At 43.5% G+C, this 21,543-nt stretch overlaps 1 protein-coding gene across 4 annotated transcripts in view; it reads left to right on the top strand.

Annotated features, from left to right (window-relative positions):
- SLX4IP (SLX4 interacting protein) overlaps positions 1 to 21,543 on the top strand; it is a 103,105-nt gene that overhangs the window by 8,724 nt on the left and 72,838 nt on the right. For all 4 annotated transcript variants that reach the window (XM_072140463.1, XM_072140462.1, XM_072140460.1 and 1 more), the window contains exon 2: positions 4,129 to 4,178. In XM_072140463.1, the coding sequence (XP_071996564.1) occupies positions 4,152 to 4,178 (27 nt within the window). In that variant the 5' untranslated portion in view covers positions 4,129 to 4,151. The remainder of the gene's footprint in view (positions 1 to 4,128; positions 4,179 to 21,543) is intronic.

The raw sequence follows: 21,543 nt of genomic DNA, 5'->3' as shown, positions 1-21,543 counted from the left end.
TTCTGAAAATACGGAAAATCGCTATTCGATTTGTAGGCCGCGTGACGTCAAAATAAATTATCCAAACATTTCAAAAATTATGAAAATGTAAAGTAGACAAATGGGAAATGTTATTCTGCAAGTTATTTTTTTTTTTTTTTTTAATTTTTCTTTTTTTTTTTTATGTTGAATCAGTTTATTGAGACAGTTCAACAAACGATAAACAATAACAAAAACCAGAAAAACAAAACAGGTAAGAACATAAGAAAGTTATCCACGCAGGGATAACAACAGTATGATTTACAATATCAATACATACTATGGAGGGGTACTAGACAATTTGTTTGTTATTTAAGGTATGGTATGGTGTTTACTTCTCAAAATTACACAGATAATAAACAATACCAGTCTTGAGAAACCGCTAGGCTCTTATGGATGGGCCCCGTGTCGGACCCAAAGTCCCTAGCGGTCCAGGTGATATTAGCTTCTGCGTCTGAAGAGGCATAATATGACGATGGCAATAACTAGTGCATATTTGAGCAATCACCCGATTATTCCCAGCTAGCTGCTAGCGCCTCCTTTCTATGAGTTATAAAAATAACGGACAAATATCAACAGGAGAGAGTAGGAGGGCAGGGAAGGGAATAGCAGGGGGGAGGGAGAGAGAGAGGGGGGCTCCCCTTAAAGGGAAAGGGAAACCATTGCAGATTTAGATGCTTGGGCAACATGTGGTGGAGGACATGAATGGGTGAGTATATAGATAAAGGCGAACAGTGGCTTAGCATCCTATCCCCCCATGAGGTCGCTAAAGGCTTTAGTTTCCTTGAAATCCAGCCACGACTGCCACACATGAAAGTACCTTTCATAAGCATCCGGTGTCACCGCGGCCAGCTCCTCCATGCGGGACAGCGCCAACATCTCTTGGGCCCATTCCGCCATGGACGGGCAGACCGCCGATCGCCAGTGTCTGGGAATTACCGCTCGTGCTGCTATCAAGCAGAACCTCAGGATGTTCTTCTTTTGGAGGCTAATGGAACCTGGGAGCATCGACAGCAACGCTATCTCTGGGGAAGTTGTCACTTGTTTACCTGTTATTTGTTGGTACGTGGCAAATACCTGATCCCAGAACCGCTTGAGGGCATCACAAGTCCACCAGATGTGCAGCATGTCCCCCTTCTCCTTTCCACAGCGCCAACATAAATCTGAGACAGAGGGAAAAGCCAAGTGGAGCACTGTCGGCACCCGGTACCACCTAGACACAATCTTGTAGCCCTTCTCTTGGGCAGCACAAGCTGATGATAACTTATGAGTGAAGAGGAATGAGCGTTGCCAATCCTCCTCAGATGGGGCATTACCTAGGTCGCGCTCCCAACCTTTGACAAAGGAGAGCTCTGACGAGTCCGGGCCTCGGGATAGGAGAGAGTATATTTCAGAAATCACATGGGATGGGGCCGTATTGGACCGGAATAGTCTCTCAAACTCAGTCAGAGATTCCCCGTACGCTGCCGCGGATCCCGCCTTATTTATGAAAGACCGGAGTTGCGAATACTCAAACCACGATGGGTTGGTCACTTCAGGACGAGGATGGAAATCCTCTAGGTTTGGTAAAGGGGAGCCCTGTAGGATATCATGTAATCTGGGGTCTTCGAGTACCCCCCACCCCAAAAAGGACAATTTTGACATCCCTGGAGGGAAACCGGGATTGCGAAATATTGGTGTGAGGGGGCTAAACTGTCGGGACAAAGTTCCTTTTGAAATCAACGATCTCCATATTCGCAGGGCGTCTTTCAGGAGGGTAGCCTGGGGGGGAATAGAATGGATAGACTCTGAAGAAATCCACGGGAGGAGCTTAAGCAGTACTGGAGAATAGGCTTGTTCTAAAGATACCCATTGCTTGGTTGTGGTGTGAAAATGCCAGTCTACAAGTCTCGTGAGTATGGAGGCTTGGTGGTACAATTTTAAATCAGGCAGGCCGGCTCCCCCCCTGGATTTGGGGCGAGTCAGAACCCTCCAGCCCACTCTAGGTCGACTAGAACCCCATATAAACCGTAGCATGGCTGAGCGCAATGATCGAAAGAATGTGGCTGGGAGGCTGATGGGCACCCCTTGGAAGATGTACAAAAACCGAGGGAGGATGTCCATTTTAAGGACGTTAATCCTACCAAACCACGATAAGCGTTTTCGGTCGTATCGCTGTAGGTCCCCCAAGGTGCGTTCCAACAGGGGTGTGTAGTTGAGGCTATACAGTTTGGACGAGTCAGTGGGAACTGAGATGCCTAGGTATCGGATCGATGTCTCCTGCCATTGGAACGGGAAGTTATCTGTTATGTGCTGTACTTCTGACTGTGGGAGGGAGATGTTTAAAGCTTCCGATTTGGAGTAGTTGATTTTAAAGTTACTGAGTACACTGTACCTCTTAAATTCCTGGATAAGGGACGGAAATGAGATCCTTGGCTGCGATACGTATAGTAATAGGTCATCAGCGTACAATGCTGCTTTGCAGTGACGGGAGCCCATGCGGATACCATGGATATTAGCGTTGTTTCTAATGGCAACAGCCAAATGTTCCATTACTATAACGTATAACAAAGGGGACAGAGGGCACCCCTGTCTAGTCCCATTTTTAATTGTAAAAGAAGAGGATAAATTGCCGTTAACCCTAACTTTTGCAGTGGGGCTGGAGTATAGAGCAAGAATTTTCCCCAAAAAGTTTGGACCCATCCCTATTTGTCTCAGCGCTGCCTCCATAAAACCCCAGCTAACCCGGTCAAAGGCCTTTTCTGCATCGATCGACAATAGACATGCTGGGACCTGTCCTGCCTTAGCCTGAGACATCAGTAGGAAGGTCTTAATCAGATTGTCTCTGGCCTCCCTACCTTGGACAAATCCCACCTGGTCAGTGTGAATGACTGAGGGTAAGTGAGGGGCCAATCTCTCTGCCAAGACTTTGGCGAACAGCTTCACGTCCACGTTGATCAGAGAAATGGGACGGTAGCTGGCTGGAAGAGACGGGTCCTTCCCTGGCTTAGGCAATACGCTAATATGAGCCTCTAAGGCCCGGTCCGAGAATCCAGAGTCCGCAGAGACAGCGCTAAAAACCTTGGCCGATAAGGGGGACAGGAGCTCCCTAAATTGCTTGTAGAAGGCTGGAGTAAAGCCGTCTGGGCCTGGGCTCTTCCCAGTAGGGGTGTTTTTGATAACTACCGAAACTTCTGTAGGCTCAATCTCCTGCTCCAGCCCAGAAATCACCTCTCCAGACAAGGGCGGTATTTCTGCAAGTTATTTAGGTGGTAAATCTATCTGCCTGGTGATTTTGAATTTCGAAATTGGCAAAACTTATCAGCCAAAATTTACAACTACAGTGAAGTACAACATGTGGGGAAAAACAGTCTCAGAATCGCTTTGATAAGTAACAGTGTTCAAAAGTTATAACCATATAAAGAGACGCAGGTCAGAATCCAAAAAATGGGACTGAGCCTTAAGCTGTAAAATGGCTGCGTCCTTAAGGGGTTAAGAAACTTGCCTTCGTGGGAGGAATAACCATGATTTGGGTTTTGGTTTGGTTTGGATGCATTTCATAAAAACAACACGTGACTTGTCTGTGCTGTAAACTCCTCAGCTCTCAGCCCCCACCTTTGTGATCTCTCACAGGAACAGAGGTCACTGTCTGGTGAGCTGACATCACTGGGAGAGGGAGGAGCTGTACAGGAGCACAAAGCTGGGGGCTGAGAGCTGCAGAGGCTGTAGCACAGACAAGTCATGTGTTGGTTTTTTTGAAAAGGAACTAAACCAAAACCCAACCCCTGGGACTACACAGAGGATTTTGTCAGAGTGAAAGTTAAGTTATAACCCAAAATTATATTGTAATGCAAATGCTTAGAGGTGGCAGAAAGTTATATGTGCAATGCAGCTGTAACCTGGCTCTGGTGAAAATGAGGTCCCTGGTGATAGGTTCCGTGGTGTGAAAATGTATTTACCTCTGTATAACCTGCACCTTCTTATTGTGCAGTTTCCAGTAACACTGACACATTTGGTATAATTGAGGATTAACCCCTCGGGGCTCCTCTGCTTGTCCTACCATGTTTTGCTGAGTAATGGAATCTGAATCTTCCTGCTGCAGCTATTATCATTCCTTGCTGATCTCTACAGGTCTCGTGTCCGGACGCCATGACATGATGTCTAACAAACTGGTTGTCAAGGTAAGAACTAGTCATTACACGAATCACTGTCCACCGCTGGCTCACGCTGATGAGATTTCATGAATTATTTCTGCTTACATTATTTGACTTGTTGCTTGTAATGAAACATGATCCCAAGTGGCAAAATCTCTGATTTTTTATGACTGCAAATTAAGGCGTGGGTTGCCATTCAGGAGCTTGGGAAAGCTGGGTGACATCACTGTGTGTATTATTCCTGTACTGTGACTTCTGCTCGTATATTATTCCTCTTCTGTGACATCACTGTGTGCATAATCCCTGTCCCGTGACATCACTGTGTGCTTATTCCCTGTCCCGTGACATCACTGTGTGCATAATCCCTGTCCCGTGGCATCACTGTGTGCATAATCCCTGTCCTGTGGCATCACTGTGTGCATAATCCCTGTCCCGTGGCATCACTGTGTGCATAATCCCTGTCCCGTGGCATCACTGTGTGCATAATCTCTGTCCCGTGGCATCACTGTGTGCATAATCCCTGTCCTGTGGCATCACTGTGCGCATAATCCCTGTCCTGTGGCATCACTGTGTGCATAATCCCTGTCCCGTGGCATCACTGTGTGCATAATCCCTGTCCCGTGGCATCACTGTGTGCATAATCCCTGTCCCGTGGCATCACTGTGTGCATAATCCCTGTCCCGTGGCATCACTGTGTGCATAATCCCTGTCCCGTGGCATCACTGTGTGCATAATCCCTGTCCTGTGGCATCACTGTGTGCATAATCCCGGTCCTGTGACATCACTGTGCACACAATCCCTGTCCTGTGGCATCACTGTGCGCATAATCCCTGTCCTGTGGCATCACTGTGCGCATAATCCCTGTCCTGTGGCATCACTGTGCGCATAATCCCTGTCCCGTGACATCACTGTGCGCATTATCCCTGTCCCGTGGCATCACTGTGCGCATTATCCCTGTCCCGTGGCATCACTGAGCGCATAATCCCTGTCCTGTGGCATCACTGTGCGCATAATTCCTGTCCTGTGACATCACTGTGTGCATAATCCCTGTCCTGTGACATCACTGTGTGCATAATCCCTGTACTGTGACATCAAGTAAGGAGACACAAAACAAAATGGATGTTTTTTTTCCTCAGCAGTGAGGTCTCAGTTGGGCCCATTGTCTCCCTGCCCTAGGGGCCCATGTGATTACTCACTGACCGTCATCTACTTTCCCATGTTTTTTGTTAGCACTAGCAGAAGACATTTGCTGTAACACGCTGTACACCAACCATTTGCATAACTTTTATAGATTTCCCAGAATTTACAAACCCTTTGTGTGTGTTGCTGGTTTCTTGAGCTTCTCGTGGACGGTCACAGCCTCCCGGCATCATACAGCTGACACCGGGTTTCGATGCCACGGCTAAGAAAACTCCAATCTCTGCAGATTAACCCCCTATTTAGCACAGCTAATATCTACCATCAAAATCCAGGGGCACTTACTCATAGATCCAGGCACCGCGACTGTGGTAATGTGTGACAATTATGCTAATAAGCCTTAAAGAGGACCTGTCACCCAAAATTTCGGCACTAAAATAAGCAGCTCCTAGTGCTTGAACAAACGCCGTAGTTAGAAGGATAGAAGGATAGCGTTACTGGAAACCTCCGGTAACGCTATCTAACACTGCGGCGGGGTACAGTCTAATCGTCGGACCGCTCACAAAGCGGTCCGATGTATTCATAAGGGGGCGGGGGTTAGGGGCGGTGACTGCCGCCTGACGCGCCGCAGTCACTGCCGGCCTATGGAGCGAGCGGGGCGGTCCGGGGAAGAGGCAGCATCTCGGACCGCCCCCTCATGAATACATCGGACAGCTTTGCGACCCAGTCTGATGATTACATCGTATCCCGCCGCAGTGTTACATAGCGTTACCAGAGGTTTCCGGTAACGCTATCACTCTAACACTGCAGCGTTTGTTCAAGCAATAGGAGCTGCTTACTTTAGTAAACAGCTCCTAGTGACGAAATTTTGGGTGCAGCCTTTGAAGCTATATCATGGAGGCGCTCTGGTGACACCCTTAGGAGGCCTTCGGGCTCATTAGCCTATTTTTAACCCTTACTGGACTCAACCTTTTTTGTTTTTGCGTTTGTTTTTTATTCCCCTCATTCCAAAAGCAATGCCTTTTTATTTCAGTTTTTTTTGTTAACAAGCCCTCGCACATCTCTTTCATCTGTGAGACAAATTGTAATTTTTAGTGACAACATTTAATATTCCATGCAATGTACTGGAGAGCTGTTGATACATTTGCAGCGTTTTCTTGCAGGCTCTGTTTTTAATTTAAAAAATATAAATCTTTTGTACAAAAAAAAAAAAGAAATTACCATTTTGCCAAATTTTGAGGCCAATAACCTTTTTACACTTTGGTGTACAGGCAGAAATAATCTTTTTTTAGAATTTTGATAGAATGGGCATTTTGGGACATGGCGATACCCAGCGTGTTTATGATTTTTATTACCTTATATACTCGAGTATAAGCCTAGTTTTTCAGCACAAAAAATGTGCTGAAAAACCCAAACTCGGCTTATACTCGAGTCAAAAAAATAAATCAAAACTCACCTTTCCGGCGCGCCCCCTTAGATCTTCTATGCGATCCATCTGCTACAATGGTATTGTTGTGCTGCACAACGGGGGCGGGGGGGGGGGGTTATATACACTGGGGCAGGGGCTGGCAGGCTATATACACTGGGGCAGGGGCTGGCAGGCTAAATACTGGGGAGGCTGTGACCAATGCATTTTCCACCCCCGGCTTATACTCGAGTCAATAGATTTTCCCATTTTTTTTGTGGTAAAATTAGGGGCCTCGGCTTATACTCGAGTATATACAGTATGTATTTATTTTTAGATGAATTCTAGAGAAAAGGGGGTGATTTAAATGTTTACTTTTTAAAACATTTTTTAAATATTTTTTTTTTTAACTATTATTTCAGACCCTCTAGGGTAGGGTCTGATTGCTCATACTATATACAGCAATACTACTGTGTTTCAGTATATAGTAATTTTTTTGCCAATCTCTACCGCCTGCCAATTGCGGGCTATTAGAGATCACTGTCCATGGCAGGCCTACAAATCTCTGAGATTATAGGCTTCCATAACAACCAATCGCCATCCTCCGATGACATCATGAGGGGTGGTGAGCGGCCATCCAAGATCCTGTCCATACACTCGCTGCTATTATATCCTGGTACGCAAAGTTAATTTTAGAAGGAAGGAGACCAAGGATAAAAAATATAAGCAGATTACCACAGTCACGGTGCCTGCATCATGATGGATTTTGATGGTAGATTTCCTTTAATATGGCTTCTAAGTATGGGCCTCAGAGCTTTCAGGTACTGTCTTTTTTTTCTGAAGTCTTTATGGAAAACGAAATGTATCTCATACTTAAGGGGAACCTGTCATCCAGAACAGGCGCAATGATTCTAACTCACCCCCCACCACCCACACTTTGCCTTTGTTGAAAAGTACATTGCAAGTGCCCCAGCTTAAATCTGCCCTTGTTGGCTTCACCTTCCACCATTCTGCCTTCCGCTGACAGGCTGAAACGGGGACAAACTTCAAATGCCCATATCTTCTGAGCCGTGGTATTTAGAGAAGAGAATCTCCCCTTTAATATTGCAGAAGGATTGTGTTTCTAGGTGCTGAGGAATCGCCAGATATCTGCAGTTAGATACAGTTACATTATATAAGTATTGCATTTCAGACTGAAAATTTAAAACAAGAGGCTCCCTCGTAGCTTCATGGACTGAGATTTAAAATACAGGCGGTCCCCTACTTAAGGACACCTGACTTACAGATGACCCCTTGTTAAAGAGGGACCCCTCTGTCCACTGTGACTTTTGGTGAAGCTTTCTGAATAATGTATGAAAGTCCCAGACTGCAATGATCAGCTGTAAGGTGTCTGTAATGAAGCTTTATTGAGAATCCTTGATCCCATTACAGCAAAAAATTTTAAAAATCCAATTGTCACAGAGACCAAAAAAAATTTTTTGTCTGGAACTACAATTAACAAAATATACAGTTGCGACTTGCATAGAAATTCAACTTAAGAACAAACCTATGGAACCTATTCTGTATGTAACCTAGGGACTGCCTGTACAATGAAACCTCCGCAGAAGACCATCCCTTGGAGAAGAAACCCTCCCGAAAAGACCAATTTTTTTTGCCATTATAGTCTATGGAAGCTGTCCCTCTTTGAGCAGGACTACCATTTTTGACCAATCTATTTTTTAGCACATTTGTCAGTGAGAACTACTTTGAGAAGACCACACATGGGATTATTGGCACCATGTGGGGAATATATCAAGCCCTACACTACAAATGATGGCTTAAAAAGTTGCAAAGAAAAGTTTAGTGACTGATAGAGCTAATTTCCACCAAAATGTTTACGCTATTCATACCTTCATTGAATAGTGGGAGGAGAAGTGGGCGTGGTTAATCAGTCTGTCTGATCGCAGGATTTATCAATTGGGAGTTTGTGTTTTTTAAAGTTGCAAAAATTGTTGAAAACCAATGACAATGAGAGGAGGGGGGTAAAAAGTAAAGCCAAATCTCAAGAATGAAGCCCTGAAATTATTACCCAATGTTTACTCAATGTGGCACAGAACACCAGACTGGAGCAACCCGGACACATGTATGGGACATGAGGGTCCAAAAACTTCCAGCAATACACTAGAAAAGAGCCCATGTCATGTTCAACATGTGACTACTAACCTAAAGGTCGGATCCACTCATCTATAGTCCAAGATAAAAAAAAATGACATTAATTTCTCAAGAATGATGTGCATAGAGAAAAAGTTACAACTATGATAGAAATTGTGAGTGGAATATGATGGAGGTTGCGAAAGGTCCTCACCGATTTTGGTCAATGAAAGAATTTTGTCAAGAGTCTCGTACCTTTCATTCTTGTACATCAACAAAAGGATCCACGTTGGCAGCTAGGAGCGGGAGGGTCGGCGCCGGCAGCTAGGAGCGGGAGGGTTGGCGCCGGCAGCTAGGAGCGGGAGGGTTGGCGCCGGCAGCTAGGAGCGGGAGGGTCGGCGCCGGCAGCTAGGAGCGGGAGGGTCGGCGCCGGCAGCTAGGAGCGGGAGGGTCGGCGCCGGCAGCTAGGAGCGGGAGGGTCGGCGCCGGCAGCTAGGAGCGGGAGGGTCGGCGCCGGCAGCTAGGAGCGGGAGGGGGACCAAGTAGGAAACCTTAAAATAAAATAAATCTTTTGTGTGATTTTTTTTTTTTTATACTGAACCTATGGATTATATTTTCTATGTATTTTATTTCATTGTTTTATTTACTGATCCTTCTTCTGTATTTTTCTTTTTTATAATTTTATTGTTGTCATTGTTCTTGTTGTTTTATTAGTTTTTATTTACTAGAGTCCACCAGATGGCAGTGTTTATCTATACTTTGGTCCGTGGAGGGAAAATAGCTGACACTATAGAAGCTGGTACATTCTTTCCTTGGAGGAAGCTGATAGGTTATTGTGAGCAAAATAAAAGTGTTGAAAGACCTTTCATTGTGTAGAGTAGAACGGGAACTCTCCGAAAAAAAAAAAAAAAAGCCACATATGAATCTTTATGCAGCTGACCACAACTGCTCAGTGATCTGGGGTGTTTGAAACAGGCAGTCCCCAGGTTACGTACCAGATCAGTTCTTTAGGTTTGTTCTTAAGTTGAATTTGTATGTAAGTCTGAACTGTATACTTTATAATTGTAACCCCAGCCAGAATATTTTTGGTCTCTGTGACAATTGGATTTTAAAAATGTTGGATTGTCATAAGAACCAGGATTAATAATAATCCTTTAACTGTTATAACTGTTTAGTGTAGCCTAAAGCTAAAGTACAATAAATTGCCAATATCCAGCGGTTCGTCTGGAAGTCGGGTGTTCTTAAGTAGGGGACCACCTGTATGAGGGACAGGACCTTTCTCCAGCTCCACTGACTCAAACTATTTGCATCTTTTTATAGGTTTACACTTGTAATCTTTTCTTTAGCCAATTTATTAGAGGCGCTGCCAGGCTTAATATTCTACTGTAGGACCGCCCACCTGACAATAAATAGCCTCATTGTCAATTTATGTGCCGAAAGTACTGCCACTAATTACTCGAATGATGAGTGTCAGAAACCCTGTTGGACTGAATGAAGAGACACACACACATTTCCATCTCTCCAACTGGATGCAGGGACTGGGGAGAACCTCATTTTAGAGATAGATGGGTGGACCAATTATTGTTTTTCTTGTTTTTATGTTATTATTATGCAGGCTTTGGCATAACTGGTCAGACATGTCCGGCTGTGTTGTACACAGCGGCCATACTGGGGCACATGGATCAGTTATGGCTTGGAAAAATGGTGCCTTTACATTGCATTTGTGGTTGTAGGGGGTCATACATGTGTACTATATGGTGATACTACAGTATACAGAGTCAGGGCCTATCTCCAGTTTATGATCGGTGAATGTCTGACCTCCTTGGGGAAAGCTGGGGGAGCTGTTCAATTGTTCAACCATTTCTTCCTGCAGGGCAGAGTATCACTACTGTATACTGTGTATATGGACTACAACTCTCAGCGTGCTGCTTGTTTATTTCACCCGGCTGCAGGGCCTACTGGATGTATGTGCTTGCCGACTGTCTGTTCCAGGACATTTCTAAGCAAACGAAGCATGTTTTTATAAGAAATGTTTTACAAGGGGTTGGGCCCTGTAAATAGTGAATAGCTCTGGCTTCATAAATAGGTCTCTTGTACACAGCTTCAATTCATTACGTCCTGTAATGTGCCAGCGTGTAACTGGATACTGATCAGCCAATCGATGGGCGATCAGCTCCGAATGTAAAGTCTCACAAACACTGAGGAGCATCTTGGCTTAGTACAGATTGTGCCCATTGTTCCAAAGGACCCACCGCCTCTTCTGACGTCTTTGTTTTTGCAAATAATTATTTTTATCGTCTTATAACCCTTGTTGTGTTGTTTGCAAATTGACATTTGGATGTTAACATTCATCTAGCTAAAGGAGGGTCATCCTACACAGTCTGGATCTATCAGGGTAGATCAGTTAACGCCCAGTTGTCATTTTCATTCCTAACTTTCAGGACTGGTACAACGTACAGTTCTAAGACGAGGTCACTGAAAAAAACGATATAAATTAGGTACGGCAACAATCGTATTGATACCCAAAAGATAGTTTCCAATTTAAGGGGTTGTTCATTATTAAGAAAGTTTACCAGCTTAGGCATGCTGCCCTAATAGGATTATACAAATTGCACTTGCTTTGGTAAACTTTCATCAGAGCGGCAGATCATGTGACCCACCTGCAGCAGGACTTGGGGCTTCCTGTGATGTCCTGGGTCCTGCTGACTTCCTGTGCAGTCTTCACAGTATGCATGCCCCCTTCATGAACACCACTCCCATGTCCCTGATTGGAGGGGTGTGCTGAGAAAACCAGCAAGCCCCTCCCACTACTGAATTGGGAGTGGTCTTTTGAGAGGAGGCATGCAGACAGTAATGACCACACAAAGAACGTGAAGTCAGAACTTCTTAGCTGATATCAGTGAAAGTATCAGAAACCGTGACTGCTGGATCCATGAGAGTCCAAACATGGGCTAAGTGGGGCTTCCTCATATTTTTTTATTCTTTGAGAATTAAACTTTTTTTAATGAGAAAAAATGAGAGTACAACTTTTTGCTCATAAAAACTATCCCTCGTAGCTGAAAAGTAAAAACATTCTGCTTCTTGGAAGGCAGGGAGAAAAAATGCAAAGAAGAGGTTAAAAATATAAATGTTTTGAGTTGTTTTTGTCCCCTTGGAGACCATGTAGCTCCTGGATGCAGGGGTCTTATGATTTTAAGAGTCACAGAAATTATGTAATGTGAATGAATATATGTGTGCACAGTGACTGTGCAATTTTACATTTACTTCTCCTTTTTGTGAAAAAAAAAAGTTATTTTTAGTTATTTGACCATTGTTGAAGCTCCTTTCTCACATCCTGCTAATGAATAATTAGAGCCACTTTTTTGGAACATTCAGAAAAGGGGATTTTTTTTTTAATAATTTCAGGAAATTTAAATGTCATAATCTCACCGCATGATGTATTTTCATAATTTGGAAGTGAAACTAGTCCGTGGTGCTGCTGTGATTTCCTATAGAGTTTAAAATGTATGAAGTGCTCTGACAGAGGCCGCAAAGACACTTACTGTATTACATGTTAGAATAATGAAGTTACCCACTAAATTGAGCCTAAAATTTCTATAGAAATATTTCGTAATCACTTTTCACAAATCAAATGGAATTTAAATTCCTTTATTTTTTTTAATATAGCGTACACAGATTACGCAGCGCTGCACAGAGCTTGCCAAATCGGTCCAATTATAAATCATTAGTCATATGTGACCAGAAGTATTGGTATATGATGACCACCCCTGAGGGCTGGATATCCACCCCTCAATGGTGCATATCATTGATGTGCATGAGCCAACCTCCTATATCTACCGTAACGATAATAGTGCAGTATACGAAAGGATATGCAAAGATGACCTAGATGAAGACTAGGGGAGTGAACACGTGTCTCTTCAAGGGCTTTGTTCGTGTTCCTAATGGTCTCTATAAGCATCAAAGACAACCCGACACACATTAAGAAATGTTTTTGGTTCCATGTCAAATAACTCAAGTTAAAGGTAACCTGTCATCAGAAATTGACCTAATGAATCACTATAAGAGTTCTGTTGGGCAGCTAAACACCTTTCAGATCATGTTCCTTTCATGTCCCAGTGTGCTCGCATCATCTGCAAAATCTACTATGAAGTGAGATGTAAATTTGTTGTATAAAGTCAAGGAGGCAGAGAGTTTAGGACTAAAGTCAAGCTCTCCCTGCCTCAGGACAGTTTCTTTGCTGTAATCGATGGTTCTGCTTCCATGGACATTGTAACCAGCTCTCCTGAAGACTGGTGCGTGATGACGCTCACAGCAAAATGGCCGTTCTTAAGAGGGGAGAGCTTGACTTGAGTGCTAAAATCTCCACCTCCTTGACTTTACACAACCATTTTACATCTTGCTTCAATGATTTCCAGGATGATGCCACCACACAATGCAATAAACATGAACTGGAACATACTCTGGTGCTCACAATATACTGGTAGTGGTTTATTAGGTCAATTTCTGCTGACAGCTTCCTTTTAAGACTTAACCTCCAAATCCCACTGATCTTACAACTAATGGAACCCATTCTCACTAATTGAATGAAGCAGCCAGTCAAAAGTGACTGAGACTGCCCCACAATTTCCAGTTCTACAATAGTATTGAATGGAAAGGCAAGGATGTAAGCTCGACCTCCTGCTCCTTTTAATTGGTCAGTACAAGACTCCCGTTCTTGTAATCGGTGGTGGACAGTTCTTAGTTCAAACTAGGAGTAATAAGTAGGTGGTTTTACTGTTATGTGTATGTATGGCGGAATTTTTTCTTTCACACACTTAGGCCCCTTTTACACAAATGTATGTTCACCTGGGCCGGAACCCGAGCCGGCTGGAGAAGGGGAGGGGGTGAGCGCTCCTCACATCTCCCCTCTCCATGGTGTTCCCCATACCGTGCCCTGCACAATGCATTTCTATTGTGGCCATATGCTACCTGCTGTTTGTACATCTAGCTCACAGCCGCCATAAACGTTTATATGAAAGGTGCCTTAAGTTATGCAAAAAGTTGCGCAAAAGATGGCAAACAGTTGTTTTTATGTCAGTATTTTCATGATGAATTCTGTAGATAATGGTGCCGCAAGAAGCACCACTACAAGATCCTGTCCTATTAACCAGCTTCTGAAGGTACAAAGATTTCTTTGAGAAAAGTTGGCACTGTACCATTTTGGGTATACCACAAGGGGCGCCATAACCTTTCTTACAACTGTGCCAGATATTTGACTAGATGGCCTTGTATTACTCGAGTGATTACGGTCCTGAAAACCGAAAGGGTAATTTTCTTTCCGTACAGTAGTGCTAGAATTTATACCCTTTCTATCTTGATCAAATATATAAAATATTTGTAATTCTTTTATGGAGCTCGGACTGATACTCATGGCTTAGTGAAAAATGTTAGACTTCTTGTGTTACCTTTCGGGGGGGGGGGGGGCGGTGTCTGTATATACAGTGCTGCATTTGTGATTTTTACGATAATGAAGGCTTGTGTATCTATTATCATAAAGTTCCCAGGGCAGTCTCTTGTTTCAGTGGGTGACTTGTAATACAAACAGAGCCTCGTTTTTATGGGGGGGTTGTGCCTAAGCTCGTGTTGTCTAAAGAAGCCCGTTTGTAGCTAATAAAATGTCAGTCAGTTGTTAAAACGTGGTGAAAAGTAGAAAACATTTGGTGAGTAAATCCGAGGCGAATTGCATTTAGTAGATGTACATACTGTTACCAGGACGGGGGAGGCTCGTCACCTCAAGCATTCACCCTCTAATTTACCATACAGTCTGATATTCAACATCAAAATTTACAATTATACGGGTCACCGGCTCCGATTTACGACTAGAAGTTGTTTAGTAGGTTTTATGATATTATTTATTATTGTCAGCCTGCCGTCAGCTAGTTAGGGTTTCCGAATTTGTTCTAAATAGGGGCTTTAAAGTCTAGAGAAGCTGCAATGGGAAGACTATTGATCTAGTGTTTTTGTGGGTTTCCCCAGGTACTCCAGTTTCCTCCCACACTCGAGAACATACTAGGAGGTTGATTAGATTGTGAGCCCCATTGGGGACTAATCTGGCAATCTCTGTGCAGCGCTGCCTAATCTGTGTGCGCCATATAAATAAAGGAATTATTATAAGTAAAGGACTACCAAAGAGAACCCCGGTACAGCACACTGCTATTTCTCATCGTTATGGAGGGGTAAATAGACTGTCAGCTTATGGGGTATCACTGCTACGCTCTTACATAGGGACTCGTGACCATTGGTGCACCCAGCCTTCAGGCCCCACAGACCAGCCAGTTATTCTCCATCCTCAAACTCTATTGTATCTTAGGATGAATCCCCTTTCCTGATAGACCACAACACCTTGTATATTCTTGTTGTTGTTCTGGAAAACATGGAAAAACAGAAGCTTCAGTTTACTAAAAGGGCTGGCATGAACAGAGGCCAAATTCCATTGATTTATGAATAATCAAAGGGGGTTTCGAGAAATTTTGGGAAACTTCTTAGTGGCTGGGGTGCCAGTGTGCACTTACCTGATCCGTCTCCTGCATCACACTGGTTCTGTTCTTCAGGAAGTGCCAGTGGTTGATGGAACCTGCTTCGACTACTCCATGGCCTCCTGGGATCATGGTGTGTCACATGTAATGTCAAAAAAAGTGATGTCCCCTGGTCTGGGGAGTCCTGATCACCCCTGTCCTTTTGACTTTTTATTTTTTTTCTTTTTAGAAAAAACTCTTTAGGGGACGGGGGCTCTTATTAAGTCCTCCACCTTTCCCTTCAAAAAAAGTATATTTCCTTTCGAGAGGGCGCACCATGACTCAAACGGTGGCTACCAGTCTCTACGGTTGTCCATCTCATCTTCTTGTATCCTGTGAGATAATGTACAATAGGGCCTCAGCACGAGCCACGCGTTCATGTACGTTATATATTTTCCGGTCAATGTAATAATCCCTGTAACAAGTGATCGGGGATGGAAGCGGCAGACAGGCAGGTTGGTTTTTTATAAAATGACAATGTTGATTTTACCTCCGTGCCCACATTAAATCCGTATGTGTGAGGGAAGCTCTGGAGCGCTATCAGTGAGTGACTAGATGAACTCATCAAGCCAACGTCTTGATAAACTAATAGTCTTAAATGGACTCCACTATCAGCGCTGTCATGATACCGTCTACAGTCGGCTCTGTCTTTTTCCTTGTTTTTTATCATCACTATCTTAATGGACGGCGAGCGCCTACCTTTCATGTGAGGCGGCTTGTTAATCATGAAGCACAGTATAAACAGGGTAATTGTTTACATCATTAACGTCTGTGTTTGGAAAGTGCGTGTAGCACAATGTCATCCCACACAGCACTTCAGAGGCCTCCAGGACATACCTGAACGCCAACATGGACGCTATCAGGATGCAAGCGAAAAGCTATGTTACAAGAAATAATAATAATTTGTTGTTTTTCTAATGAGGACAATGAAAGGTGCTTTTATTAGATCAAGTATTGTGATCTCGTTTCCCCATTTTGAATGCCCTATTTTTGGTTTTGACCACAACAGTTATAGAAAAGAAATCTACTTTCAACAAGTAATGTCTGGAAAATGTGATTTAAAGGTTGATAAAATAATTCAAATAGCAGTCCTATATTAAGTAGTGTATCCGTGTCAGTTTATCTTTCTCATCATTATGGCTTTTCCTTTTAGTTGAAGGTTGGAAGTTTGACCAAAACTTTCAGTGTGTGCCCAACCTATGTGAACACTACCGATTTATTTATTAATTTATTTATTTTTCACAAAGAGTTTATTAAGAGTTGGTGCCCCGCGTTCTAGGGCTTCAGAGCCATGATAAAATAACTCCACAAATACATAATAAATTATAAAAAATTTTGGAACATGTCTGTTCTATTCTTGATCTAAGTATTTATACCAGGGGTAAACAACATTTATTGGCCCAAGGGCCACATTGTCATACTGCACAACTTTAAGGGGCTGCACCAATAACCAGCATCCTAGATGCTCCAACAACCACAGAAAACCCCACCCCAGAAAATACCACAGTACAACAATAAACACAGAAACCAAATGCTGCATTTAGAGCAGATAGCAATAATAAAACTGGAGATCCCAAAGCAGTCAAATAATAATACCGGAGACCCTCAGAGCAGGCAAATAATACTGAAGACCCTCAGAGCAGGCAAATAATACTGAAGACCCTCAGAGCAGGCAAATAATACTGAAGACCCTCAGAGCAGGCAAATAATACTGAAGACCCTCAGAGCAGGCAAATAATACTGAAGACCCTCGGAGCAGGCAAATAATACTGAAGACCCTCGGAGCAGGCAAATAATACTGGAGACCCTCGGAGCAGGCAAATAATACTGGAGACCCTCGGAGCAGGCAAATAATACTGGAGACCCTCGGAGCAGGCAAATAATACTGGAGACCCTCGGAGCAGACAAATAATACTGGAGACCCTCGGAGCAGACAAATAATACTGGAGACCCTCGGAGCAGGCAAATAATACTGAAGACCCTCGGAGCAGACAACTACTAATACTGGAGACCCCCAAAAACAGACAAAAGTTAAATAAATACTCTCCTTTTCTGTCTACTCCTGCTACAGAAGTGAATCTCCTCTGCTACAGATGAAAGGAAAACACTAGGAGAACGACACTAGGAAGCAATGCCTACCCTCATCTTGGAACTGTTCGAGTCCCCAGGAAAACGGGGCCATGGAGTCAGAGTCATGAAGCTAGAGTCAGAGTTAGGGAAATTGTGGAGTTGAAGTCGAAAACCGTGCACCAGGAATTGCAACTTTATTTCATGCCTTGTATGCCAGGAAACTGGTGCGGAAGGCATGATAAATCTACCCCAATGTCTTGAACCCTTGAGATTTATTCTACAGTTTATTCTTATCGCAACAGCCAGACTCGTCTTTCAGACTGAATGCTGCATGGATTCCTCCAGTCTATGCCGGTCTTTGTACTGGTTGCTTGTCTCTTTGTGAATACAGTTTACAATAAATTAATCACCCTCATCAACAAAGCTCTGCATAAATGCTGCACCTCCCTATCTCTCTTCCCTCATCTCAGTCTCTCTCCCAACTCATGCTCTTTGATGCACCAGTGATCTTAGATTATTCTCTTCCTTAATTTGAACCTCTCACTCTTCATCTCCAGGACTTCTCCAGAGCTGCACCAATTGTCTGGAATGCCCTGCCCCGGTCTATCAGACTAAAACCCAACCTCTGAAGCTTCAAACATGCTCTTAAAACCCATTTATTTAGGCAGTCCTATCACACTCTCTAACTGCATGCAACTTGAATTCTCTCTGTATTAAATTGAATTCTGTCTACTCCCCCATCTGTTATCCGGAAAACGCCAGGTACCAAGATCCAGGCTTCTCTGCAGTCCAATTGACCTTGGACATTGTATATAAGTTGGCTTCTGAAGGCTGGTTCAAGCAGCAGCATTTTTATATATTGAATTATTTTTATTCTGTTCTCTTTATAAAGACTGGCTGGACCATTACACAAGCTCTTATGCTTCTTATGTCACACGTTCACCCTCATAGACTGTAAGCTCTTGTGTCACCCATCTCATCATCATAGACCAGTGATGGGCAACCTTTTGAGCTTGGTGTGTCAAAATTCGCCAAAAAACCGAGCATAACTCAGGTGGTGTGTCACCTTGAGAAAAAAAACCTTATTTTGTGATATTTAGAGTTTAAATAACAAATATGTATAGTTCTTTAACTTACCTGCTTAGTGACTTCTTTGTTAATTGGTCAGTTGGTTTCTTTTGTTGGTCTTGCTGTTATTTAACTTGTGTGGGGTGCCATGAACTAAGATAAGTGAGGGGGAGGGGGAACTATTCCAGTGATGGCGAACCTGTGGCAGTCCAGCAACAGCTAGTTTTAAGGACATTTGTGTCCTGAGAAGTGCCCCCCAAAGAGTGTACATCACAGCCCAGCCCGGCAGAGCTCAACTCAATAAATTAACTTACCTAACTGGCACAGGCTCCAACGACACCACGAGCCTCCGTTACTCCTCTTCAGGCCGCTTCACCTCCTGTGTAGTTGTTCCCGCGCAGGCACCGCATCGGTTGCGTCTTTGCGAGCTGGGGCTGCTCTGTCTCCACGCTCCACTCTGGTGTCACTGGGCGACCTCCGCAGAGCAGGTCAGGAGCAGCAGCTGCGATCTCTCTGACTGAGCTGCAGACCACATCGCCAACCGACCACCCGACCGGCCCCAGACAACAGACAACTGCACTACAGCAATTTTTCTCCAGCAGCCGTGTGTCACTGAAAATGGCTACGTGTGTCAGTGCTGACACGCGTGTCATAGGTTGGCCATCACTGTCATAGACTGTAAGCTCTTGTGTCACCCATCTCATCATTATAGACTGTAGGCTCTTGTGTCACCCCCTCATCCTCATAGACTGTAAGCTCTTGTGAGCAGGGCTCTTACTCCTATTGTTTCATATGACTGTTTGTACTCTGTAAAGTCTTATTTTATTTGTGTATGTCCCCTATGATTTGTAAAGCGCTACAGAATTGATCTTAATAATAATAATAATGATCTTTGTACAGCGTTCCTTCGTTTGCACTGTGGTCACATTCAGAAAACCTAAACTAGAACATAAGGGGGAATAGAAACTTTGAGTACTTTTTGTGTTGTGCTTTATTTGTTCTGGTGTTTATATCAAACTCTAAATAACTTTTGTTTTGGCAACTCTGGCTTTCCTTACTCTGCATGTGTTCAGTGAACTCTCGAGACCCGTTATACATAGAAATTTTTATTGCCCTCGTTTTCTCTTAAACTTTTGTAAGTGGTTGGCGAACCGTTCATAAACTTTTTATCATAGCAGAAAATGCCAGCTTTGTGGCTTTTGGTTACTTTCTTGTGGTGGATGTGAGCTGGATCTTGGTTGTCGGAGGAGGTATGGAGGCTCCCCGGTATGTGCGCTTAGCTTATCTATGAACGTGATAATTGAGAGTCACTCGGAGGACAGTGATGTTTTACGTGCGGCCTTATCAGTGTTATGTGAGGAGTTAATGTCTCCTAATAAGATGACAATTGTGACAAAAAAATAAAGTGACAGATTCCTTAAAACTCTTGCACATTATAAAACCTTTTTAAGCGCCAATAAACAGACTAATGGTGCAGTTTAATGACTTTGTGCATTCACCAAGCCTTTTAGGTGAGTTACATTTTACTGATTCCATATAATAAAAGGGAGTTTGGTTTCTAAGCTATTAAAAATGTTGTCTGACAACTACGAGCAGAGTAAGAGCACGTGAAGGCATATATTATTACAATATAACTATTGTATTGTTTTTATTGCTCTACAAATCTTGGCTTGTTTGCATGTACTGTATGTAACTGGGTGTATGTAACTATAGAGGAGGTAGGCAACAGCATATACGGGATAGTGGTGGCCTCATGGCAAAGCTCAAAGGGAGACCCTCCTGTTACAGTTGGTTTCGGGCCATAAACTTTGAGTAGTTAGCGTTTTTTACCCTCCCACATCCCATAACATCGCTTGTTGAAGTATTGATAAGCCTCAATACCTTGCAGCAGACCCTTAATAGTTCTTAAAAGCCATGAAAATTTTAATACAAGTAGTCCCCGGGTTACGTACAAGATAGGGTCTGGAGGTTTGTTCTTAAGTTTAATTTGTATGTAAGTCGAAACTGTATATTTTATAATTGTAGATCCAGACAAAAAAAATTTTGGCCCCAGTGACAATTGGAGTTTAAACATTTTTTGCTGTATTGGGACCAAGGATTATCAATAAAGCTTCATTACAGACACCTTACAGCTGATTATTGCAGTCTGGGACTATAGTAAAGCATTCAGAAAGCTTCACCAGATGCCAGAGGGTTCTGTCTGTAACTATGGGTTGTCTGTAAGTCGGGTGTCCTTAAGTAGGGGACCGTCTGTATACAAATAAGCATGATGTGCAGAACCTGGACAGATAAGGTGTCCAGAACCGAAAGCACTGGCCGACTCTTCAATCCATACGGTTGATTAATGACCTCTCATGGCTCGTAGACTCATTACTACCGCTTCCTGGGTGGTACCGCTTCCTGGGGGGTCCATGAGGGAGACCATGCCATGTCATCTGGGATTGTACTGTGAATGTACTAGCCAGAGTCCTAGTGATGTCCAGGGTAGAAAATGGTCAGAGGCTGACAATTGTCAGTATGATGGAGCACTGGATGAGCTATTTAGGTCTGTACATCGCCACAATCTTAAAGGAAACCTACCATGAGGAATCTAATATCAGAAGTCGGTGTGATGATAGATTCCTTCTGCCGGCCTCTGCCCTAATCTGTAATTTAATAATCCTGGAACCTAACTTGTTAAAAACTTTATTTTAGTAATATGTAAATTAACTGCAGAGGCAACAGGGGCGTGTACTAGCCACGGTCGGGCACTGGGAAATAATGCCACGCCCCAGTAGCCTCTGCAGCTAATTTAAATTATTAAAATAAAGTTTTTAACAAGTTAGCTTAGGTTCCAGGGTGATTAAATTACAGATTTGGGCAGAGGCAGGCAGGAGGCATCTACCATCACATCTACTTCTGATAGTAGATTCCTCCTGGTAGGTTTCCTGTAAAGGAAATATAGCCGCAATTGAGCAGATATAACAGTTCTTCTGATGGTGTGTACAGCAAGTTTCAGGGGCTAGTTTGATAGTGATTGTACTACAGA

The sequence above is a fragment of the Engystomops pustulosus genome, chromosome 3, assembly GCF_040894005.1.
Source record: "Engystomops pustulosus chromosome 3, aEngPut4.maternal, whole genome shotgun sequence".
NCBI classification, from domain to species: Eukaryota; Metazoa; Chordata; class Amphibia; order Anura; family Leptodactylidae; genus Engystomops; species Engystomops pustulosus.
This window is presented reverse-complemented; position numbering and strand designations above follow the sequence as displayed.